The 26,648-nt window shown below is 41.6% G+C and overlaps 3 protein-coding genes across 9 annotated transcripts in view; 2 read left to right on the forward strand and 1 right to left on the reverse strand.

The window, feature by feature from the left end:
• The window catches only part of ADCY3 (adenylate cyclase 3), an 86,329-nt gene extending 85,192 nt beyond the window's left edge, over window positions 1-1,137 (forward strand). For all 3 annotated transcript variants that reach the window (XM_036881940.2, XM_036881941.2, XM_057497394.1), the window contains one exon: window positions 158-1,137. In XM_036881940.2, coding sequence (XP_036737835.2) covers window positions 158-340 — 183 coding nt within the window. In that variant the 3' untranslated portion in view covers window positions 341-1,137. The remainder of the gene's footprint in view (window positions 1-157) is intronic.
• On the reverse strand, window positions 748-21,453 carry CENPO (centromere protein O). 5 transcript variants are annotated; one of them, XM_036881945.2, is made up of 8 exons: window positions 21,316-21,453; window positions 20,804-20,913; window positions 19,853-20,022; window positions 4,975-5,092; window positions 4,050-4,309; window positions 3,012-3,183; window positions 2,112-2,278; window positions 748-929 (listed from the first exon to the last, which is right to left on the reverse strand). In XM_036881945.2, exons 2-7 carry the CDS (start codon window positions 20,847-20,849, stop codon window positions 2,142-2,144), a joined length of 903 nt encoding a protein of 300 aa, XP_036737840.1. In that variant the 5' UTR covers window positions 20,850-20,913; window positions 21,316-21,453; the 3' UTR covers window positions 748-929; window positions 2,112-2,141. The 5 variants fall into 5 exon arrangements, with proteins under 5 accessions (XP_036737840.1, XP_036737837.1, XP_036737838.1 ...); XM_036881942.2 differs by having other exon boundaries at window positions 21,276-21,415; XM_036881943.2 differs by having other exon boundaries at window positions 21,242-21,377.
• PTRHD1 (peptidyl-tRNA hydrolase domain containing 1) lies at window positions 21,338-25,915 on the forward strand. The gene is made up of 2 exons (XM_036881948.2): window positions 21,338-21,614; window positions 24,053-25,915. The coding sequence occupies exons 1-2, from the start codon at window positions 21,363-21,365 to the stop codon at window positions 24,221-24,223; spliced, it is 423 nt and encodes a 140-aa protein (XP_036737843.2). The 5' UTR covers window positions 21,338-21,362; the 3' UTR covers window positions 24,224-25,915.
• Window positions 25,916-26,648: the final 733 nt, after the last annotated feature.

Below are 26,648 nucleotides of genomic sequence, written 5' to 3' on the forward strand. Positions count from 1 at the left end.
AAAACAAGAGTACTACCCTCCTGGGCGAGTGAGCACAAAGCCACGTTTGGGAGAGGGGAGGGCCCCAGGCAAACCACCATGGATCCTGTCACCCTCCAGCCCTTGCCCGCTGGTGAGAAGTGTCCACTCTCTACTGCCAAGCCCTCTGCCTCTACAGGTGGTAGAAGAAACACAAGTCATCCTTCGAGAGTACGGCTTCCGCTTTGTGAGGAGAGGACCCATCTTCGTGAAAGGGAAGGGAGAGCTGCTCACCTTTTTCTTGAAGGGCCGTGAGAAGCCAGCTGCCTTCCCTAATGGCTCCTCTGTGACTCTGCCCCACCAGGTGGTAGACAACTCCTAAAGGGCCGCTACCCCACTATAGTCCAAATGTGAAGGGAAGACGTATTTTATTGAAATCAACAATAAGTCTTGGGAAAGGACAAATGACCAAGTCCCAACATTCCCAAACTGTTGAAGTACACACTCACATAGACGTTTTAGGGTTAAAAATCTCAAGCCTTCAGTTGTTCATGGATCTGTGAGCTCTGAGCAGGGGCCATACTTATTCCTCAGAGTAGGGGGTCTTAGGCATAGTGCTGGAACAATCCTTCCAGAGCCCTGGTTTCAACCAGCCCTTCTTAGCACAGAGAGACCATGGCCCCTGTAAGCAGGAATGTACCAGAGGTAGAACAAAGCTGCCTTTGCTGTCAGGTTGAGCGTGCAGGTGAGGAACCTCTGCATAAGCTGAGGACTTGGTGGGACACCTGTCCTGGCACTGCTCTGCTCCTCAGGTGTACTTGGAAGTGATGCCTTTGAGCTCCAGCCGGAGACCCGTCTCCATAGGGTCTGAGCTAGATGACATGGCCCTCGTCCTGATAATCTTGAAAGGTTCTTCTGGAACCCCCTGTCACCTTAGTCATGAGAGCAGAAAGTGCAATATTTCCTTTTACCTGGTGGGAGGGAGGGAAAGGGAATTTATTTCTGAAAGAAGATATATAAACAGATCTACATTTATATTTTTAACTTTCTGTTAAACACTTTCCAATATTGCCTTGCCTTTTGAGCTCTTGCTACAGTCGCCTTTGCTACTGCTTTAAGAGAATTTACCGGTATTGATAAAGAGCAAGACTGTTTTATTAAAAGCTTTATTCAACTTGAGTGTGCTCCTTGTGCAAATTCTGTTAATGGCTAAGTGCTCTGCTAACTCATTACTGGTCCTCACCATGTACGTGGAAGGCAAGAGCCTGAACTAAGACATCTTAAGCTGCTTTCTCCTAATTGGCAGTCCACGCCAGCTTTACCACCTTCCCTGTGCTCCTCCCACACAAGTATCTTACTTCATGGCCATTAGGCCTAGGAAGTGACCATTTTAGTGTGAGGCTTGAATGCAGCTCTGGGCCGTGGGCAGTGATGACTCTTACTTGTGACTGGAGAAAGACTACAGGATCTGAAATTGCAGTACCTCACCAGACACAGGTTTTCACAGCTGTGAAACCTGGCCTTACACATACTCCCATAAGCCAAGGAATAAAAAGTACCAGCAAAGCCAAGGCTGTGGTTTATAAGGAGAAATGGTACACTGGCAGACTTGGGGAGGTTCTACTTTGCAACAACTGAGGTATAAGCAGGCATCTGCCAGGTTTCTTTATAATACATCCAGCTCTTTAATATTTTATCCATAGTACCTTTCTCATACCATGTTCTTTATAAAGCAATGGCCTAGGACACACTGCTCCAAAGCAAAGCTCAAACACACTTCCCACCTTAACTATATGATTTACATCATGAGTCTTTTCAAATGCTGGAAATGAGGCAGAAATACTTTTTAGTTGAATGGTACATACTCCCCCTTTCACAAAATGCCTTCGATTTCCCCACAAACCATTCTGATTTCCAGCTATAACATACAACCAAGTCATGAATGGAGTGGAATGGAATATAACATACAACTATCTTGAATGGAAGGTCTTGACCATTATAACAAGCGACCAGGCAATCAGGAAGACTCATCCCAAAATGCCAAGGTCTGTGCGCTCAAGCTTGCCCCTTATCCTGCTCTCACCACAGGAACAGTCCCCAGGCAAGGAGTCAGCCTTTCAATAGTTTTCAGTTCCTAGGACTAGTTTACTCACTTCTCATGTGGTCCCAATGAAAACAATATTCTAGGAGGCCAGGCTCATATCCAGTTTTTCTCCTTTCCTTGCAAATGAAGTAAATACTTGATGTAAGGGCTTCGTACAAAACAGATTTTCATGGGATGCTCGCTGTTCTTCCCAGGAGGTAGATAATGTGTCCATCCCTAAAAGAGACTGTCAATTTCAGTGCAATTGGGGGAATCAAAACTTGGATCACTGATATTCTGGACCCATGTAAATTTTTGTTTCGTTTGGAGCTGAGAGAGGCTGCCCCCTTACTGGACTGATGCAATATTGAGAGCAGAAACTTCAGACTGCCCAGAGAAGTCTAAAATCTATGGTATGAAACCTGTGAGCTTCAAAATTTCTGCCTTCTAAAAACATTTTTCCTATTTTTCATATTGCCCACGTCACATCACTATGTATATTTAATCAAAACAAGATAGCAAAAAAAATCTATCAGCCAGCCCTGAAAAAGCCCCATTTAGAGAATCGTCTCTAGAGAGCTAAGTGTATACTGCCTTGTCATGTCCACTTGGCTTCAGTCAGTGAGGCTTGTGGCTTTCTTTACCACAGGTAACCCTATGACTCAGTCTCCTTACTTCTCCCAGAAAACAAATCATGAGCTGAGCTGAAAGAACACTGGCAAGAGCTGGAAGGAGCAAAGCAGGAGGGAAAACTATGATAATCATGTTTACTACTTACAACACAGAGAGGAAAAACTGGTAGAAACAAGGAAACTGTCTTTGTATTTTACTTAATAAATTTATAATACATAAATAGAATAAAGTGTCTCAAGAGGTCCAATTAATGTATCTACCTATTGTGCTCTGTTGCATTCAAACTGAATAATCCAGAGCATATCACATTTCTTCACTGAGGCATCCCCCCTCTTACCTTGGTAGGTAACAGTGACATTAGTCGGAAGGGTTGTTGTGAGGTCCTTATACAGCAATCTAGCACAGAATGGGAAGGACTGACCCCTCGGCTCCACATTGTAGGTAAATGACAGCAAGTTGTACAGTGAGTTTCTCTGCAAAGGCCCAGCCAGAAAGGCGGCAAAGTCACTCTAATGGGGATGGGCCACAAAATAAACACAAAGCATTTGACAATTACATTTCCAACAGCTGTTAAGACCCCAAACATGTCTACCAAAAATAGGGACCATTCAATTTCAGAGAAATAAATGAAGGACATGCCTGAAAAAAATTAGAGATCTGTAGGAGTTGCTGGCATCCCAGAAAGGCCTGCAGGAAGCACTTGCTAAGTAAATGGCCAGGGGTTAGGGGTGCAGGAGAGATACTAGCTCTGCCAAGAAATCTGTTAACATAAATATTGGCTGAGATGCTTGGTGTCTGCATTCACGTATCAATTCAACTGATAACCAGGAGCTTTAGAGTCATTCCAAATGCACAGGGGGAAATGTAAAGTTTCTAAGTCACTTATTCTCTGTTTGCATTCATTTCCTATATACATTTTTTTTAACCCCAACCCTAGCTCAATTGCAACCCCAAGAAGGTAGGCCAGTGTTTAGGCAAAGATGAACAGTATTCCTCTACATGATTTCAGAAACTTTTATTTTGCTTTGCATTTATACCCAAGGTTCAGCACATGGTAGGTCCTCTATAAAATCCCTGTTGAATTAAGTATAGTACAGCCACTATACTACTCTGTGAGGTAAAGAAGAAAGGACCACCACTTGGGAGTGATTAATCCCTTAACCAATATCCAGGCTTCAAGATCATCCAGAGTTTTAACAGGGGAAGAGATGGACCAGCTTGTACATAAATAAGAAATAAGCATTAGAAGAGCAACAGCTAAACTTCTAGGTCAGAGTTATGAAACATTTTAAAATACAAAAGAAAACCCATTCCTTTTGGTCCCTTTTAAGCCTACCCTGGGCTGATAAAATGCTACAGAAGATCGCCCACACACCTGAAGTCGATCCGCCTGGTACTTCCTTCCAGAGTAAGCATTTAGGTACTCGCTCAGACTGAACAGGAAGTGCTGAATATTAGTCTGTAAGTATTTTGCAGCTAACTCCTCCAGGGGAATGAAAACTGGAATCGAATGGTGATGTATCCGAAGTGGTTTCTGCATGACCAGGTCCACAAAATAGGAATCCAGCAGATTCCCCTCAAAAGCAGTGTTGATGAAGATACAGAATCCACGGCTGGTCAGTTTCCCGCTGAGCCCTAAGGCAAACAAGATGATACTCTCAACAGGTGTCAGGCTGTTACAGATACTACCTGACTCACCTGTACACCCCAGCACTGCCTAGTACATACAGTGTGTGTCCCAATGTTTGTTGATGAATGAGTATCAGACTTTCTTCTCACTGACTCTGGCTCACTCTGAGTTGTTAACGCCATGGAAAAATTATAGGAAAAACAAACATACTAAATACTCTATTACTGAGGAAGAAATTTTCTAATTTTCAATGTACATATTCTCTTTTTGGGGGGGGTCAATTTATGATAGTCCCCAGTTCTTCCCATAATCCTCTTGTGACATAGAAAATGGGGAGAATAAATTCCCATTTTAATGGTGAAATAGCAACTTGAGGGGTTTAGACTAGTGCATACAGCAAACCAGCAGTAAAGAAGTTCTAGTCACAGGGTCTGGCACATGTTGCATAGTGAAAATGAATGGCCCAAAGCCAGCCACCAACCTATCTGCTGCTGCACAAGAGACCAATCTTGCAGTTAAAGATGACTATAAACAGCATGCCAACTTTGGGTGTGCTTGTTGAGGAGGACAATCTCAATGCTTATTAAATAAGTCTAGGACTGATACATCTAGCAAACTCACTCACTAGAGAAAAGAGACCCTGACTAAAGCAGGGCAGAAAAAATTATACCTGTAAAACGGTACGCCTGCAGAATGGCTTTCACATTTTCCCGTTTTCTTTCTAAAGCTTCTTGCTCACTGATCTCCATTGTTTGGTCGGGTTCTACATTGGTGGTAGACACCTTAACCTGCAGAATATGCAGCAAATCAAACTGGATACAAAGGGGTGCAACACAGGCATGAGTCCCTACCCTCACCTAACTGGAAAAAAGCTAAATGCAGAGTTTCTTTTTTTTTTTTTAACGAACCAAGAAATAGTACAGTGGCCAGCCAGCTAGGGCTATAAATTCAGAGTAGCAGAAGAATCTTGTGGGTTACGGTGCTAGCAATCAGAAGTAGCAACTGTGCTGGTCTGAAGAGTAATCCGCAATCTGGTGGAATGGAGAGTACTATGAAGGGAAAGAAAAGGGTATAAGGGCAGTCTAGGGGGAGCACGAGGGGGGCAAAACAGCTGTGCTGAGGCAATGATGGGGAAGTTGGTTTGGGTCAGACTGTGCAGGCTCTCAAGTACCAGGATGGGAAATACTGATCTGACTGTTAAGAGGTACACTGTGAGCTATGGCCCAATACATGGTGTCAGACTAGCCCTCCCCCTGAGAACAACCCTACAATGAATAGCAAAAATAAACACACATGTGCAAGCAAACAGAAAATGGTCTGAAGGCATTTAGAGAACAACCAAAATAGGCAGGGTGAACATTGAAGACAAAAGCTCTGAAGTTGGCTGAGCGTTTCCTACAGCTTTTCCCCTCAGAGCATTTGCTGATTTGTATCACAAGGCATATGGGCCAAATAGAAAGCTGCAGGTGGACTTTGTAGCAGTCTCACTGCTCCAGGGATACAAAAGTTAGAGACTGAGTTTACCAGGATATCATAGAAAAGGAACCCAACATGCTGCATGCAATTTGCCCTGTAGGCATTTGCCAATTCCTAACAGTATCTGTGTGACTGAGTACTGAGGAACCACATGGAAAGCTGCTTGCTGAACATTAGAAAACTAAGCAGAGATTTTGGAGTTCAGGACCTGCCAAAGAAGAGGGACCTGGATAGACCTCTCTCCAACACACCCAAACTTTCCAATGAGGGCCCTAAAAAAAAGGTACACCCAGGAGTAAGGGCAAACCAGAAAGAGACTCAACTAGATTAAGGTGATATGCCCATAGGCTATCTGCTTGACAGAAAAAAACTGTAATTTTCTTTGGAGGAAGAAAACACAGTTCAGAATCCCTACATTTTTTCATATACAATACCTGTCACTGAATTAAAAAAAAAAATTAGGTAAATCAGGGAAGAGCAACAGATACTGAAAACCAAGAAGAAAAAGATGACATTCCCTTGGACTCAGCTGTTTGGGTCCATCAGGCACAGCCATTAAAATAGATTAAAAGATGGACAACTCATACCAAAGAGCTGGAAGCTATAAAAAAAAAAAAAAGAATCAGATGAAAACCCTGGAACCAAAAAATACAGTAGCCAAAACCAAGAATTTAACAGGTTTATAGGCTGACCAGGCAGAAAAGATAAGTGAAATAAATAGGTATAATTTTCATATCCATATAGAAGATACTTTCATCATATTTGGACAGAAAAATAAAATTAGAAAATTAGTAAAAATATAAGACATAGATCATAGTTAAAACAAACACAACTCCATACATGGGAGCCCCAGAAAGAGAAGAATGGGGCAGATGTGGTATTTGAATAGATACTGGCCAAATATTCCAAAATAAATGAAAACATCAAGTAATTTAAGGAGCTCTACAAACACCAAGCGGAATAAAGAAAGCAAATCACTCCTAGCCACATGATGATATAAAATTGCTAAACTCCAAAGCAGCTAGACGAAAAAAAGACATCATATATTCAAACAATACAACTAACACCTGGCAGAAACTAGAACTAGAAGACAATGAAATGATAAAGGATGAAACAAAGTAACTTCCAATCTATCTCTAGACCTAACAAAAACATCCTTTGAAAGTGAAGAATATAATGAAATAAGGGTTTATTCAGACAAAAAACAACAGAGTATTCCCAGCTGACTTAACACCGAAAGGAATACCAAAAGGAGCTACTTACACTGAAGGAAAATGGTCCCAAATGGAAATATGGGAATGCAGGAAGTATTAAAGAGCACCGGAATGGGTAAACATGTTTAAATCTAAAGGAAAAGTAACCTGCTGCACAGCAAGGGAAACTATCAACAAAACAAAAAAGGCAACCTATTGAATGGGCCAATATATCTGCAAATCATGTATCTGATAATGAGTTAATGTCTGAAATAAATAAAGAACTCATGTAACTCAACACCAAAAACACAAATAATCTGATTAAAAGTGGCAAAGGACCTGATAGACAGTTTCCACAGATGACATACAGATGGCCAACAGACACGTGAGAAGCAGCTCAACATCACTTACTATAAAGGAACTCAAATCAAAACCACAATGAGGTATCATACCAGTCAGAGTGGACAGTATGAAAAAATCAAGAAATAAGTGTTGGCGAGGATGTGGAGAAAAGGCAACCCTCCTACACTGTTGGTGAGAATGTAAAATGGTGCATCCACTATGGAAAGAAGCATGTAGGTTTCTCAAAAAACTAAACAAACTAAACAACTTATATGACCCAGCAGTTCCACTTCTGGATATTTACTCATGGAAACCAAAACCACTAATTTGAAGATATACGCATTCCTCTATGTTTACTGCAGCATTATATTAATAGCCAAGCTATGGAACCAAGTGTCCAGTGATAGATGAGCAGATAACGATGTGGGAAGACGGTGGCATAGAAATAGAGCCTGAGCCCACCTCCTCCCATCTACTCACCAAATCTACACCTACCCACACAGCAATTCATCCCAAGGAAGGATGGAGGCCTGAGTGAACACGACCACCTTCTGCAGGAGAGAGAAAAAAGACCACACAGAAAACCAGCAGGAGAAACAGAGACACAGTCACAGAGGGAACCCACCCCCAGTGTGGCCCTGCAGCAGGAAAGGATATCACTGGCCCTGAAACAGAAAAAAAGCCATGAAGTTAGAAGGTTTAAACCCAAATGCCAAATGGCAGGGGAACTGCTGAAACTCTCTCCAGGACTGGAGGAGCTGGTGCGCACCACTGCTTTATGTTCCCTCACTCCACTCCACACCCCATTCCTAAAGCAGATGGGAGCAGGGCAGGTGATACGGAGTACGTTAACCCCCAACATGATTAATGTGGAGGGGAATAGGGTGAGCTATGTCGTTTATGCTACCAGTGTGGATGCGAGCAGGATGACCACTGCTTATGTTCCCCATGCATGCTGGCAGTGGGACAAGGTCAGACTGAACACACCAGCTCCAGACTTAACAGAGGCAATCTCCCCACCCCCACCACACCAAACATGCTTGTCAGAGATCTAGCAGTGCTACCAAGGTGGTTCTAGCATGATTCTCACACAGATTCACCCTGCCAACACCCTTCCATCCCCAGTCACCCCGTTTACACAGCCCCAGCCAGGTGCCAACCTGGGAGACTCCCAGACTGTACCCATCCACGCCCAGCCACCTATCAGTGTGGCCCTGGCTGATGCCCAACCAGGAAAGCCATGGACTGTGCCCTGTACCCCTCTGCCCCCAGTCTCCCTGCCAGAGAGGGCACAGCCCACTGTCCACCTGGGAGCTACCTGGACTGTGCTTTTGACACCAGCCACCCTAGCTAGCAACCACACAGGAGACTCCCAGCATCAGGACATGCCTGTCTCACCTTCACTCAGCCTTCAACCAGGCAAAACCATCAGGCACACGCAGTCTATGCAGGAGACCCTCTTAAACAAGGCCCATCCTTCAAGACTAGGAGAGTTTGACTAATTCATAGAATCAAGCACAGAAAGCCAAACAAAATGGCAGAGATAAATAAGCTCCAGATGACAAAACAAGACAAAACTTCAGGAAAAAAATAGAGTTAATCAGTCTATCTGATAAAGAATTCAAAGGAATAACTTGCTGCACTGATGGACAGTGACTACATTGGGGTATGGGTGGGAACTTGATAATACGGGTAAATGTAGTAACCACATTGTTTTTTCATGTGAAACCTTCATAAGAGTGTATATCAATCATACCTTAATAAAAAATTAAAAAATAAAAAATGAAAAAGAATTCAAAGGAATGGTTATAAAGATGCTCACCAGACTTGAGAGAAGAATGTTTGAGCTCAGGGAGGAATTCAGCAGAGACAGAGAGAAATCTATAAAAGAAACAATCAAAGATGAAGAAAACAGTAAGTGAAATAAAAAATACACTAGACTGGGAAGATGGTGGTGTAGAAAGAGCTTGAATCCACCTCCTCCCATCTCCACATCAAGCTATACCTATACACAGAGCAATTCATGCTGAGGAAGATCTGAGGACTAAGTAGGCACCTGGACAATGAGGGACAGAAAGATCACATAAAAATGGCAGGAGAAACAGACATGGATACTGCAGATGACATGATAATATATACAGAAAACACTTCACCAAAAAACTACTAAAATTAGTAAATGAATCAGTAAAACTGCAGGGTACAAAGTCAATATACAGAAATCTGTTGTATTTCTATATACAAATAATGCACTAACAGAAAGAGAAATTAAGAAATCAATGCCATTTACAATTGCATCCAAAAGAATAAAATACTTAGGAATACATTTAACCAAGGAGATGAAAGACCTGTACTCTAAAAACTGCAAGACACTGATGAAAGAAACTGAAGACACAAGTAAATGGAATGCTAGTCCATGCTCATGCATACGAAGAATACTGTTAAAATGGCCATCCTGTCCAAAGCAATTTACCAATGACATTTTTCAATGAATGAGGGCAAATTAATCCTGAAATTTTTATGGAACCACAAAAAAAATCTAAAAAGCCCAAGAAATCTTCAGAAACAAGAACAAAGCTGGGGAATCACACTCCCTGATTTCAAGCTATTCTACAAATTTATACAGTATGGTGGTGGCACAGGAACAGATACATAGATCAACGGAACAGAATACAGACCCCAGGAATAAACCCATGTCTGCATGGTCAATTAATGTATGACAAAGGAGATGATAATATATAATGGGGAAAATATAGTCTCTTTAATAAATGGTGTGGGGAAAACTGGACAGATAGCTACATGTAAAAGAACAAAATTGGATCACTCTCCTCCACCATGCACAAAAAATAAAGTCAAGATGGATTAAAGACCTAATGTGACCTAAAACCATAAAACTCCTAGAAGAAAACAGACAAGAATCTCTTGAGTATCAGCATTAGTAATTTTTTTCTAGATACATCACCCCAGGCAAAGGCAGAGCCAAGATGGCGGTGTGAGTAGGACAGTGGGAATCTCCTCCCAAAAACATATATATTTTTGAAAATACAACAAATACAACTATCCCTAAAAGAGAGACCAGAAGACACAGGACAACAGCCAGACTACACCCACACCTGCGAGAACCCAGCGTCTCGCGAAGGGGGTAAGATACAAGCCGCAGCCTGGCGGGACCCAAGGCCCCTCACCCCAGCTCCCGGCGGGAGGAGAGGAGTCGGAGCGGGAGGGAGAGGGAGCCCAGGACTGCTGAACACCCAGCCATAGCCATCTGGACCAGAGCGCAGACACACAGTGCATGCGTGGGGTGCTGGAAACTAGGGAAGCAGGACAGTAAGTCCTGTGAGCGGGTCCCGCAGCCGGCACCTCTGGGACAAAGAAAAGTGAGTGCTTTTTGAAAGTCTTAAAGGGACAGGGACCCCACAACTGGACGGAAGCATCCCGGGTCACAGTCCAGCAGCTGGAAATTCCAGGGAACTCCAGGCGCACTAACCCCCTGGGCAACAGCTCTGAGACCCCTCACAGAGGTAAACAGCCAAACAGCCCCCTGTCCATTACCCCTCTGGGGCCCCACCATAGCAGAGCAGTGGCCTGAGGTTGGCCACGCCCACAGCAAGGGAGCCTCCTCCATACTGGCCTGGCAAAATAAGAGACCCAGTCCACACGCAATTGCTCAACACAAGCCACTAGGGGTCGCAGTTGTCCCAGTAAAGAAAGGCCAGGAGCAAGTGGAAAAAGTCTTGGCTCTCCCAGCTGACAGACGAGTCAATAGCATACCACTGCACCTATCAACATGAAAAGGCAAAAAAATTTGATCCAGACAAGACTAACCCAGACATCTTCAACATCTTCTACATCTTCCCCTGAGAAGGAACCTGGGGAGATAGATTTAACCAACCTTCCTGAAAAAGAATTCAAAACAAAAGTCATAATCATGCTGATGGACTTGCAGAGAAACATGCAAGAACTAAGGAGGGAGAATACAGAGATAAAACAATCTCTGGAAGGACTTCAAAGCAGAATGGACAAGATGCAAGAGACCATTAATGGACTAGAAAACAGAACAGGAACACAGAGAAGCTGATGCAGAGAGAGATAAAAGGATCTCCAAGTATGAAAGAATATTAAGAGAACTGTGTGACCAATCAAAACTGAACAATATCCGCATTATAGGGGTACCAGAAGAAGAAGAGAGAAAAAGGGATAGAAAGTGTCTTTGAAGAAATAATTGCTGAAAACTTCCCCAAACTAGGGGAGGAAATGGCCTCTCAGACCACAGAGGTACACAGAACTCCCATGACAAGGGATCCAAGGAGGGCAACACCAAGACACATAATAATTAAAATGGCAAAGATCAAAGACAAGGACAGAGTATTAAAGGCAGCCAGAGAGAAAAAAAAGGTCACCTACAAAGGAAAACCCATCAGGCTATCATCAGACTTCTCAACAGAAACCCTACAGGCCAGAAGAGAATGGCATGATATACTTAATGCAATGAAACAGAAGGGCCTCGAACCAAGACTACTGTATCCAGCACGAATATCATTTAAATATGAAGGAGGGATTAAACAATTCCCAGACAAGCAAAAGTTGAGGGAATTTGCCTCCCACAAACCACCTCTACGGGGCATCTTACAGGGACTGCTCTAGATGGGAGCACTCCTAAAAAGAGCACACAACAAAACACCCAACATATGAAGAAGGGAGGAGGAGGAATAAGAAGGGAGAGAAATAAAGAATCATCAGACCGTGTTCATAATAGCTCAATAAGCGACCTAAGTTAGACAGTAAGATAGTAAAGAAGCTAACCTTGAACCTTTGGAAACCACAAACTTAAAGCCTGCAATGGCAATAAGTACATACCTTTCAATAATCACCCTAAAAGTAAATGGACTGAATGCACCAATCAAAAGACAGAGAGTAACAGAATGGATAAAAAAGCAAGATCCATTCATATGCTGCTTACAAGAGACTCACCTCAAACCCAAAGACATGCACAGACTTAAAGTCAAGGGATGGAAAAAGATATTTCATGCAAACAACAGAGAGAAAAAAGCAGATTAAATATAGTGGAGGAGATGGTAAATGGAATAGAAATTAGAGAAGAGGAATACAAAGAAGGTGAGAAACAGACCGAAAAAAGGGTCTCTAGGAATGAAAGAATAGAGAGAACAGTGTGACCAATCCAAAGGGAAGAGTATTTGCATTATAGGGGTACTAGAAGAAGGAGAGAGAGAAAAAGGGATAGAAAGCGTCTTTGAGGAGGTAATTGCTGAAAACTTCCCCACACTGGGGAAGGAGACAAGTCTCTCAGACCATGGAGGTACACAGATCTCCCAACACAAGGGACCCAAGGAAGACAACACCAAGACATATAGTAATTAAAATGGCAAAGATCAAGGATAAAGACAGACTATTAAAAGCAGACAGAGAGGAAAAAAAGATCACATACAAGGAAAACCCATCAGACTACCATCAGGCTTCTTAACAGAAACCTTACAGGCCAGAAGGGAGTGACGATGTATTTAATGCAATGAAGCAGAAGGGCCTGGAACCAAGAATACTCTACCCAGCAAGATTATCATTTAAATTTGAAGGAGGGATTAAACAATTTCCAGATAAGCAAAAGCTGAGAGAATTTACCTCCCACAAACCATCTCTACAGTGTATTTTGGAGGGACTGCTATAGATGGAAGTGTTCCTAAGGCTAAATAGCTGTCACCAGAGGAAATAAAACCACAGTAAAGAAAGTAGAATAATTAATTACTAAGCAGGTGCAAAATTAAATCAACTACCACCAAAGTCAGTCAAGGGATAGACAAAGAGTATAGAATATGATATCTAATATATAAAGAATGGAGGAGGAAGAAAAAGGAGAAAAAAAAAAGAACCTTCAGATTGTGTTTATAATAGCATACTAAGTGAGTTAAGTTAGACTGTTAGATAGTAAGGAAGTGACCCTTGAACCATTTGTAACCACAAATCTAAACCTGCAGTGGCAATAAGTACATACCTACTGATAAATACCCTAAATGTTAATGGTCTGAATGCATCAATCAAAAGACAAAGTCACTGAATGGGTAAAAAAACAAGACCCATCTGCATACTGCCTACAAGAGACTCGCTTCAAACCCAAAGACATACACAGACTAAAAGTCAAGGGATGGAAAAAGGTATTTCATGCCACTAATAGGAGAAGAGCAGTTGCAGGACTTGTATCAGACAAAATAGACTTCAAAACAAAGAAAGTCACAAGAAACAAAGAAGGACATTACATAATGATAAGGGGATCAGTCCAAGGATATAAAGATTTTAAATATCTTTGCATCCAACAAAGTCACAAGAAACAAAGAAGGACATTCATAATGATAAGGGGATCAGTCCAGGATATAACCATTATAAATATCTTTGCATCCAACACAGGAGCACCTACATATGTGAAAGAAATACTAACAGAATTAAAAGGGAAAATAGAATGAAATGCATTTATTTTAGGAGACTTCAACACTCCACTCACTCCAAAGGACAGATCAACCAGACAGAAAATAAGGACACAGAGGCACTGAACAACATATTAGAACAGACAGACCTAACAGACATCCACAGAACACTCCACCCAAAAGCAGCGGGATACACGTTCTTCTCAAGTGCACACAGAATATTTTCAAGAATAGATCATATACTAGGCCACAAAAAGAGCCTCAGTAAATTCAAAAAGATTGAAATTGTACCAACCAGCCTCTCAGACCACAAAGGTATGAAACTAGTTATGCAAAGAAAATGAAAAAGCTCACAAACACATGGAAGCTTAACAACATGCTCCTAAATAACCAATGGATCAATGACCAAATAAGAACAGAGATCAAGCAATATATGGAAACAAATGACAAGAATAATTCAACACTGCAAAATCTGTGGGATGCAGTGAAGGCCGTGCTAAGAGGGAAGTATACTGCAATATAGGCCTACCTCAGGAAAGAAGAATGAACCCATATGAACAGTCTAAACTCACAATTAACAAAACTAGAAAAAGAAGAACAAATGAGGCCCAAAGTCAGTAAAAAGAGGGACATAATAAAGATTAGAGTAGAAGTAAATAAAATCAAGAAGAATAAAAGAACAGAAAGAAACAGTGAAAACAGGAGATGGTTCACTGAGAAAATAAACAAAATAGATAAACCCCTTGCCAGATTTGTCAAGAAAAAAAGAGTCTACACATATAATCAGAAGCAGAAATGAGAAAGGAAAAATCACAACAGACACCACAGAAATACAAAGATTAGAGAATACTATGAAAAATTATAGGCTAACAAACTGGATAACCTGGAAGAAATGGACAACTTTCTAGAAAAATACCATCTTCCAAGGTTCACCCAGGAAGAAACAGAAAATATGAATAGACCAATTACCAGCAACAAAATTCAAATGGTAATCTAAAAACTACCTAAGAACATGCATCTCCTCAGACAAGGGAAACAAAATAAAAAAATGAACAAATGGGACTACATAATGCTAGAAAGCTTCTGTACAGCAAAGGACACCATCAGCAGAACAAAAAGGCATCCTACAGTATGGGAGAATATATTTGTAAATGACATATCTGACAAGGGGTTAACATCCAAAATATATAAAGAACTCACATGCCTCAACAACAAAAAGTAAATAACCCTATTAAAAAATGGGCAGAGGATATCAACAGACACTTCTCCAAAGAAAAAATTCAGATGGCCAACAGGCACATGAAAAAATACTCCACATTGCTAAGTATCAGGTAAATGCAAATTAAAACTACAATGAGATATCACCTCACACCAGTTAGAATGGCCAACATAGAAAAGACTCGGAACAACAAATGCTGGCAAGGATGCAAAGAAAGGGGAACCCTCTTACACTGCTGGTGGGAATGTATATTAGTTCAACCATTGCAGAAAGTAGTATGGAGGCTCCTCAAAAAACTAAAAATATCTACCATTTGACCCAGGAATTCCACTCCTAGGAATTTACCCTAAGATGCAGGATCCCAATTTCAAAAAGACATGTTTATCGCAGCACTATTTACAATAGCCAAGAAATGGAAGCAACCTAAGTGTCCATCAGTAGATGAATGGATAAAGATGTGGCACATATACACAATGGAATATTACTCAGCCATAAGAAGAAAACCAACCCTACCATTTGCAACAACATGAATGGAGCTAGAGGGTATTATGGTCAGTGAAATAAGCCAGGTGGAGAAAGACAAGTACCAAATGATTTCACTCATCTGTGGAGCATAAGAAGAAAGCAAAAACTGAAGGAGCAAAACAGCAGCAGACTCACAGAACCCAAGAATGGACTAACAGTTACCAAAGGGAAAGGGACTGGGGAGGGTAGGTAGGTGGGGAGGGAGGGAGAAGGAGAATTATGATTAGCACACATAACATGGGGGCAGGGAGCATGGGGAAGTAAGTATAGCACAGAGAAGACAAGTAGTGACTCTATAGCATCTTACTACACTGATGGACAGTGACTGTAATGGGGTATGTGTGGTGGAGACTTGAAAATGGGGGGAAATCTAGTAACCACAATGTTGCTCATGTGATTGTATATTAATGATACAAAAAAAAAAAAACTACCTAAGAACAAGAACCCTGGACCAGATGGCTTCACCGCTGAATTTTATCAAACATTTACTGAATACCTAATACCCACCCTCCTTAAAGTTTTCCAAAAAGTAGAAGAGGAAGGAATATTTCCAAACTCCTTCTATGAGGCCAGCATCACTCTAATACCAAAACCAGGCAAAGACACCACAAAAAAAAGAAAATTACAAACCAATATGCCTGATGAACACAGATGCAAAAATACTCAACAAAATATAAGCAAACTGAATTCAAAAAGACATCCATCATGATCAAGTAGGATTTATTCCAGGGATGTAAGGATGGTACAATATTAGAAAATCCACCGATATCATCCGCCACATCAACAAAAAGAAGGACAAAAAAACCACACGACCATAGATGCCAAAAAAGCATTCGAGAAAATTCAACATCCATTCATGATAAAGACTTTCAACAAAATGGGTATAGAGGGCAAGTACCTCAACATAATAAAGCCATACATGACAAACCCACAGCCAATATCATACTTAACAGCGAGAAGCTGAAAGCTTTTCTTTTTAAGATCGGGAACAAGACAAGGATGCCTACTCTCTCCACTTTTATTCAACATAGTTTTGGAAGTCCTAGCCAGGGCAATCAGACAACACAAAGAAATAAAAGGCATCCAGATTGGCAAGGAAGAAGTCAAACTGTCCCTGTTTACAGAGGACATATTGTACATAAAAAACCATAAAGAATCCACTCCAAAACTACTAGATCTAATATCTGAATTCAGCAAAGTTCCAGGATACAAAACTAATACACAGGAATCTGTTGCATTCCTATAAACTAATGATGAACTAGCAAAAAGAGTAATCAGGAAAACAATTCCATTCACAATTGCACCAAAAAGAATAAAATACCTAGGAAAAAACCTAACAAAGGAAGTAAAAGACCTATACTCTGAAAACTACAAGACACTCATGAGAGAAATTAAAGAAGATACAAATAAATGGAAACACATCCTGTGTTCATGGATAGGAAGAATTAATATTGTCAAAATGGCCATCCTGCCTAAAGCAACCTACAGATTCAGTGCAATCCCTATCAAAATACCAACAGCATTCTTCAATGAACTAGAGCAAATAGTTCTAAAATTTATATGGAGCCACAAAAGGCCCCAAATAGCTAAAGCAATCCTGAGAAGAAAGAATGAAGCTGGGGGGATTATGCTCCAGACTTCAAGCTCTACTACAAAGCCACAGTAATCAAGACAATTTGGTACTGGCACAAGAACAGAGCCATAGACCAATGGAACAGACTAGAGAGCCCAGATATAAACCCAAGCATATATGGTCAATTAATATATGATAAAGAAGCCATGGACATTTGATGGGGAAACGACAGCCTCTTCAACAGCTGGTGTTGCAAAACTGAACAGCAAGAGAATGAAACTGGATTATTGTCTAACCCCATACACAAAAGTAAACTTGAAATGGATTAAAGACCTGCATGTAAGTCATGAAACCGTAAAAGTCTTAGAAGACATCATAGACAAAAATCTCCTGAATATAAACATGTAACTTTTTTCTGAATGCATGTCCTTGGACAAGGGAAACAAAACCAAAAATGAACACATGGGACTACATCAAGCTAAAAAGCTTCTGCACGGCAAAGGACACACCATCAGCAGAACAAAAAGTCATCCTACAGTATGGGAGAATATATTTGTAAATGACATATCTGACAAGGGGTTAATATCCAAAATATATAAAGAACTCATATACCTCAAGAACCAAAAAACAAATAATCCGATTAAAAAATGGGTGGAGGGTATGAACAGACAGTTCTCCAAAGAAGAAATTCAGATAGCCAACAGACACATGGAAAGATACTCCACATCGCTAATTATCAGGAAAACACAAATTGAAACCACAATGAGAGAACACCTCATACCAGTTAGGATGGCCAGCATTGAAAAAACTAAGAACAACAAATGCTGGTGAGGATGCAGAGAAAGGTGAACCCTCCTACACTGCTGGTGCGAATGTAAACTAGTTCAACCATTGTGGAAAGCAATATGGAGGTTCCTCAAAAAACAAAAAATAGAAATACCATTTGACCTGGGAATTCCACTCCTAGGAATTTACCCAAAGAATACAAGTTCTCAGATTCAAAAAGACATAATGTACCTGTATGTTTATTGCAGCACTATTTATAACAGCCAGGATATGGAAGCAACCTAAGTGTCCATCAACAGATGCATGGATAAAGAAGATGTGGTTCAAATACACAATGGAATATTATTCAGCTATAACAAGAAAACAAATCCTACCATCTGCAACAACATGGATGGAGCTAGAGGGTATTATGCACAGTGAAATAAGCCATGTGGAAAAAGACAAGTACCAAATGATCTCCCTCATTTGTGAGGTATAACAACAAAGCAAAACTGAAGGAACAAAACAGCAGCAGACTCACAGACTCCAAGAAGGGACTAATGGTTACCAAAGGGGAGGGGTGGGAGAGGAAGGATGGGTGGGGAGGGAGGGAGAAGGGGGTTGAGGGGTATTACGATTGTCACACATGACTTGGGAGGGGGTCCTGGGGAAGACAGTGCAGCACAGAGAAGACAAGTAGTGACTCTGTGGCATCTTACTATGCTGATGGACAGTGACTGCAATGGGGTGTGGGGGGGACTTGATAATATGGGTGAATGTAGTAAGCACAATATTGCTCATGTAAAAGCTTCCTAAGAGTGTATATCAACGAAACCTTATTAAAAAATTAAATTTAAATATTTTTTCAAAAGAAAAAAAATAAAACATCATGAAGAGGATAAGTACAACACAGGGAATATAGTCCATAAAACTATAATGACACTGTATCATGACAGTAACTAGACTCACCATGGTGAGCATTTCATAACCTATGCAAATTGTCAAACTGTATCTTACACCTGAAACTAACATAATATTTTATAACAACTCTGATTAAAACAAAAAAGGGTACTAGATATAGTGGATATTCATATGAAAAAAACAAAGGAAGTATCACCTCTATTTCATACCATATTCAAAAATCAATTCCAGAGGCAAAGTAATTCTGAATGTAAAATTTATCAATAAAGTTTTCGGAAAATAACACAGAAAATCTTCATGATCTTAACTTGGGCAAAGATATATTAAAAAGAATCAAGAACAGTACACATGAAGTTAGATTTCTAAATCTACCTTTTCTTTTCATCACAGACACCTAGAAAGTAAAAAGGCAAGCCACAGTCTAAAAGATTCACAGTACATATACCAAAGAGCTCACATGCAAAACATGTGTTCTACAATGAGACAGGTAACGCAGTATGTTTGCAAAAGGCTTGAAAAGCACACCTCACAACAAAAGATTGAGTGATACAGATACTTCACGTCACTAATTATTAGGCAAATACAAATTAATCCACAATGAGATACTATTACATGTCTATCGGAATGACAAACTTTTTAAACTGATGACATCAAGTATTGGTGAAGATGCAAAACTATGGAAATCTTATACATTATTGCTAGAAATGTAAAACTAGTACAATGACTTTCAAAAAGTGTTTGCTAGTACTTACTAAAGAAAACTGAAAAGAGGTAAGGTCAGAGTTTACTGTGAGGTTGCAAATCTGGGTAAGACACAGATGGTGTTAATGACAAAAGTACCAGTGACTCAGGTCAGGCTGAGACTGAGTTAACATGAGGACAGGTTAAGAGATTATTATGAAGAACTTGCCTGGTCTGTCAGTAAATGCCTGACAATCGTTAGTTGATATTGGCATCACCTGACTCTACAGGTGTGATCATTTGGGAGATCAAAGGCTGAAAATGATACACAGGTAAAAGACATTACACAACTTAGCTAATTTCCCGAACATGTGCACCCTTTACACTCCAAGAAAACCTGCCAACATCACCCTTCTACTCACCCTGGCTCGCCGTTGTTGCACTTCAGCTCTCAGCTTATCTCGCAGACATGTCAGTTTATGAATCTTGCTTTCCAGGGCACTTTCTTCTGCCTGTGCTCTCTGCAGTTCTTCCAGTCTTTTATGGGATTTGTTCAGTTGAGTCTCTAGTCTTTCCAAGTGAGCTAAAACACCTGAGAAGAGTGAAAAAGGAACTTCACAAGCATCCAGGGATGTCTAAGTCTGGCAAACAGCAGCATTTCAGGGAAGATATGATCCTTTATCAGAACATTGTGGCCTGCTAAACTGTTAGATGTTGGCCACAGTTTTTAAACCAGAGGAGGTGACAACAGAAACCAATGATTAGAAACCTTTTAGGCTGAACACTGACATACAAGCAGTCCCTGGACAACCAGGACACTGTTCAAAGAGAGCATTATTACAGCTAATCTCAGTTATCCATAATAATGGCCCAGAGGAAAGTAGGATCACAAATCTACAGACTTCAAAATTGTTAAGACAATTGTTTTTGAAACAGAGAAAGGTAAAATAACGTGCCCAAAGCCACAATATAATGACAGAGCCAGGACTCAAACCCAGGTTTAACCAACAAGGAAGTCACTGTCTGACACTACCCTTCCACAAGAATAATGTATAAACGGCCCAAAAATACCTGCCAAGAGAGGAAAAATACCTCACTGGCTAGAACTGAAGCTTGAATATAAATACTTGAGCATATTATGAATGCAACCCATTGGTTTAAAAAGAGGCAGGAGCCTATAAATGTCTGAAGCAATTTTCCTTTCCAATGACCTTAGCTTCCTGCCCCTTTAAATCTTCAAAATGAGTTGCTTTCGCCCCTCTGCTCCCAAACAGGACAGGCCACACATTAGTTAGAAGAGAAAAGGGCTCTTTCAACCTGAGGGTCATCACTGGGCAGCAACAGGAAAGGGAAAAGGGCGGCCCTTTGAGTACCTCCTTTGGACTCGCCATCTGGACGGAAAGTATTCTCGCGCTCCATCTCAGATTTCCAGGGCCTAGGAAGTTGTCCAGGAAAGCGGTTAACAGGCACCTAAATGTTCTTGCTGGTGAAACAAGCCGGCAAGAAAGTCACATCTGTTTACATTCAGTCAAACCCAGAAAGCAGAGCACACACAGCTCAGGCAGGCACCCGCCGGCCCCCAGACCCCCAAGCGTCATCGCCTAGACTCGCTTCGCGGAGCCGACCCACCCGTTCCCGGGCCCGAGCGGGCGGTGTCCACGGCCACCTGCCCCTGCGGGCGCCCAAAAACACAGTCGCTCTGGTTCAGCCGGATTCCTAGCACACTGAAGGAACTTCAATCGGCCGTCCAGCCTCCCACCCTGGTCACGGTCCCGTCCGTCACTTAGTGTCACGAACCTCCTCTCGCTCACCCAGGACCACGGCAGGAGTTCCCGCCGTCTTCACCTTCAAAATCAGTCAAACCCAGCGTGCTTTGCGCGCTCACATTATAAAAACATGGCCGGGCTGAGGGCCCCCCTCCCCGATCCCGGCATGCATTGGGGAGTAGGCCCAGCCCTTCATTTGGGCAGGAAGATGGCGGCCTCTGGCGTAGAGCCGCAGATCCTGGTACAATACTTGGTGTTACGAAAGGATCTATCCCAGGCTCCGTTCTCCTGGCCAGCGGGCGCAGTGGTGGCGCAGGCTTGTCACGCGGCCACCGCGGCCTTGCACCTTCACCGCGACCACCCGTACACAGCGGCTTACCTCCGGGAGCTGGGGCGCATGCGCAAGGTGGTCCTGGAGGTGAGGTGTCGGGCGGGGCAATGGGGCGCAGAGCACATCAGACCGGAAGTGGGTGTGGCGTTGAGTCCGGGGCCTAACTTCGTGGAGTGGTTAGGGCGTTGTGGGGAGTCTTTTACCTCTAAATTTCGGACGGGGGTCTGGAGTTCGAGCCATTGCCGAGAGACCCTTACCTGGGCTGGCCAGCGTCGGACTGTGAAAACTGGGCATCCGGTCTGTTATTAATGCTTTCCTCACCCCCCCAGCCCCCGATCTCAGCTGCTTACCTTTAGTGAGGGCGGAGGCTGGCCGAGCGAGACACCGCCTTCCCAGTGCGCTGGGCCCACCTTTGCAGGACCCCCTCTGCTTCGCCTAACCCAATGCAGAAGGGCTAAGGACGCGGGGGTTCCTTATTTGCAAGTGAAGTCAAACCGAAGCATTTACCTGGGTATGACGCCAAAGCATTTGAAAATACATGTGAACCCTAGTATAAGCTGAACCTAGCATCGAAAATACTAGACATCCGGGGTAAAAAATAGCAGTAGGGCTCATTTTGAAGGTGGCCAAATAGATCTTACCCTTACCTTACCCTTTGTCAGTTCTGCAGCTAGAGACGTATCCCTGCGAAGATAATAAGATGTACTCAAAGACTATTCTCTTTGTACGTTGTACGATATTTATAGGAGCACTTTATAATATAAAATTTTGGAAATTACTGTATTTCCGATACTAGGAATTGGCTGAATTAATTTATGCCCTTATAATGGATTATTATAGAGGTAGCAAAAATCATGTTTTTGGAGCATATTTAGTTGGCATGGAACAATGTTCACGATGTGATACTAACCAAACTATATTCTACATACAAAATTGATGCAGATTTTGAAAATACGTCCAGATATTAAGTAGTGAGTGGTAGGACTTCGGTTATGTCCTAATGCTTCTCTTTTCCTTTAAGTTTTCTCCATCAGGCACACATAATAAGGGGGGAAAAAGTTTTAAAGCAATTTTTCTCATAAAGTTTTTATTTTAATAAATTAAAGAACTAGAACCCTGGGTCTACCCAGGGATGGGGTAGGCCCTTCATGGCTAGCTGGCAAAAACACTATCTTTCAAGAGAAAAATTGCTGGTTGGTTGTGAAACAAACAGTAACCTGCAAGAAAATGTCTTGAGAATATATGACTAGGCAGGAAAAGAAGCAGATAGATATTCATGTAGGTTTTTTTTCCAATAGGAAGAAGGCCCAGGAAGTCATCTGACTCGGGTATCCCCCACTCCCTTGCTTTTAGGTAGATAATACATTTACCCCTTTTCTCAGATGAGACTTCTGAAGCCCACAGAGATGAACTGACCTACCTGAGTTTAAAAGACATATGACAATTCCTAGTTGTTAGCCCTCACTCAAGGAATCACCTCCAATTAATTAAGGTGCTGCTGTAGCCATAAAGACCAATAAAATATAAGACGATGCCAATATTAACTACAGTTATTGGGCGTTTGCTATGTGCCAGGCACAGGTCTGAGGCTAATTTTATTGAGTCCTCTCTACTACTGTGAAGCCTTATCATCCCTGTTTTACAAAGGGGAAACAAAGGCTTAGCTAAGTCACAACTTACCAAAGATCACACAGTAAGTGGCAGAGCAAGGCTTTGGACTCACTGTAATTCGTTGTACTATGCTGTTGCCTGGTGCTCAGGAAGGACGTAGGGGAGGTCGTGAGTTCTCCAGCGTGGCTCTGCCCCAAAGGACTCAGTAGATGAAGAGTGGCAATCCCCAAATCCAATAATTTGGTAAGACAAACCTCTAGTCATCTTAGTGGCCTGTGCCTTCATAGGCAAAAAATATACCTTATGCAAAATAACACGCTAAATTCCTTTTAAGTGATAGCTGTAATGCTTCCTGTAATGAGATTCAGCATGATCAAGGTGCTAGGGATGATGAGAAACAATTTCAGATGTTAAGACAGTAGTTAGCCCTCTGAGTTAACAAGTGGGAACTATTCCAGTGGAAGGAAAACTCCTCTAGGTTTCGGTGGGGTAGGATGGAGGTGGGAGGGAGATGGATGCGACTGATTTTAGAAATCCTTCCAATAGCTCTCAAAGTCAGAGCTGGTAAAGGATTAGGGATAGCTGCATGGGCACCAACCATTATAGAAGCATAAAACATGTAGAGCACACAGCATCTCAAGATGGAGGAGAAAAATCTTTATTTTATAAGAAGCCATTTTTAAGCCCATCCCCCTCCCACCTCAGGTCGCTTATTTAAGGCCGCACAGAGAGGGTAGGAGGAACACAAGCAGTGAAGCTGTTGCTTCTGGAGACGTGCTCTCCAGCTCCTCCTCTGGTGGAGCTGTTCCACCACTTTCAGTTAAGAGGAGCAACAGCCCCAAACTTTTTTTTTGTCTTTTTGACGCTGCTTAAATGGCCTATTCACTCTGTGTGTTCTGCCCTGCTCCTTATAGGCTGCAGATGAGACTACCCTGAAGGAGCTAGCTGAGACTCTGCAACAGAATAACATCGACCACATGCTGTGGCTGGAGCAGCCAGAGAATATTGCCACTTGCATTGCACTCCGTCCCTACCCCAAGGAAGAAGTGAACCAGTATTTGAAGAGATTCCGATTGTTCAAATAATTGAGGTTATCAGTTGCTGTGATACATTTGAGTATCATCCGGATCCAGACACTGCATGCCATGTAGTCTTAAGCATCCATGGTAACTCACTCTTCCCTTTAAGTTATGACAGTTTCTTGAGGGTCAAACACATGTTCACATTAAAGTTGTCATTAATAGGTACTTCCTTATTTTTAATTATTAATTAGTTCAGATGGGAAAGGTAGGTGTGCAACAATATCATCTGTTACTGCTTAAATAGGAGATTTGCTTAGACTCCTATACATGGGTCAAGGAAATGTTCTTCCTTCTTTGTTAGGAATAACTGAATTTTTCCAGTCACTCAAGTTTAAAACTTTGCCTTTGAATTCTTTATTTCTTATTCATATCCAGATACCGTATTCATTGAATCTAGGACAACATCAGTGTGAAGATAACACCATTATTTTAAATGTTGCTAAGGAAGAGGAGATGCCAGTTAAATTAAGACATGCAATTAACTGTCAGCTTTATTTCAATTTCAAAGATGTTAAAATATGTGTGTATGTATATATACGTATACCACTGTTCATCAGGCTCTCATTTTACTCACTGGAGTGTCCCACTGGTCTGTTCACCTCTAGTGTGTCCAGGTTATAGTCCAGCAAATGTTCTGCCACCTGGTTTATCTGGGATTATTTAGCACCCTGTTCAATGTAGGTTCCTGCTGGCCTATGGAATAAAGTCAGAATGCTTTAGCTTAACCTTCAGGCCTTCCACATTTACATTTCCTACCTTTCTTTTTAGGTGAAGCTTCTATTCCCTTATCCAAATTTAATGTTTCAACAAGACACTCCTGTTCCTGCCCTCCAGTCTCTGGCCTGGGGGTCCAATGTTAGAACCTTTCTCCTCCCTTTCCTGCCTCTGAACTTTATTTCCAGCTCAAGTGCTATCACCTTCACAAAGTCAAAAATAATGGTTCTCACCTCCTTCACTGTTAGTGGGAATGTAAATTGGTGCAACTATTGTGGAAAACAATATGGAGGTTCCTCAAAAAACTAAAAATAGAAGTACCATTTGACCCAGTAATTCCACTCCTAGGAATTTACCTGAAGAAAGCAAAATCCCTGATTTGAAAAGACATATGCACCTGTTTATCACTGCACAATTTACAATAGCCAAGATATGGAAGCAACCTGAATGTCCATTATAAGATGAATGGATAAAGAAGATGTGATATATATACACAATGGAATATTATTCAGCCATAAAAAGAAAAGAAATCCTCCTATTTGCAACAACATGGATGAATCTAGAGGGTATTATTCCCAGTGAAAAAAGCCAGGCAGAGAAAGACAAGTACCAAATGATTTCACTTATTTGTGCAGTATAAAAATAAAGCAAAACAGAAGGAACAAAACAGCAGTAGAGTCATAGGCACTGAGAAGGAACTAGAGGTTTCCGAAGGGGAGATGTTGGGGAGGAAGAAGGGGATTAAGGGGCACAGTAATTCACAATCACAATATACGTTGGTCATGGAGACGCTACTACAGGATGGAGAATACAGTTAATGATTCTGTAACATCTTACTACATTGATGGACAGTGACCACACTGGAGGGGGTGAGGGCTTGATAATATGGGTGAATGTTGAACCACTGTGTTGTGTATTTGAAGCCGTCATAAGATTGTATATCAATGATACTTTAATAAAATGATGGTTTTCTTCTCTGAATGTCTATAACAGTACAATGTTTTAAATCTATAAACACTTGGAGACATCTACAGAAAGTGCTTGGACATCTGTGAAGTGTAGCTTATAAAGGGTAATGTGTCCGGCAGGTATCTGTTGCATGTCTACTGTGTCAGGCTGTACTAAGAGTTGAAAATATAAAGGTGGATACAACAGTTTTTACTCTCAGGTAGCTAAGAATCTAATGAGAAGACAGATAAACAATACAGAGAGAAATGTACAAGGTAATACGGGTATATTCCCCACCCCTTGCTAGATACCAAGGCTATCAAGACATTAGATGCAAAGATTTTCCTTTATAAGAGATGGTCATTTGAAACTAGGGGAGTGCATAGGTTCTCTCAGGAAGAACTGGTAGGCTGCTGAGGGCAGGACCAACCTCAGGAAGCCAAGTAAATAGAGTTTCAAGGGGGAGGGCAATGAAGTGCAGCACAGAATTTCAGTATTTAAAAACTGAAAACATTTAGCAGTTGGTAATGTATTGGTGAGCTTGCTGGAAGCAGCTTAAGTAGCACAGGAGGGTGAGAATCAGACTGGAATTGAGACAAGAATGGGAGGGGAGGTAAGAAGTAGGGACTATTCTTTCTAGAAGCTTGAATGGAAGAAGGTAATGATTGAATGGGGGCTGGAAAGGTGAATGCTGGGTCCCATAGGGGGAATTTTCTTAGATGCTTGAGCAAGTTGATGGGTGAAGAGAGGGAGGGTAATGAGAAGA

This window comes from Manis pentadactyla, chromosome 2 (genome assembly GCF_030020395.1).
Source record: "Manis pentadactyla isolate mManPen7 chromosome 2, mManPen7.hap1, whole genome shotgun sequence".
Taxonomy (NCBI): Eukaryota; Metazoa; Chordata; class Mammalia; order Pholidota; family Manidae; genus Manis; species Manis pentadactyla.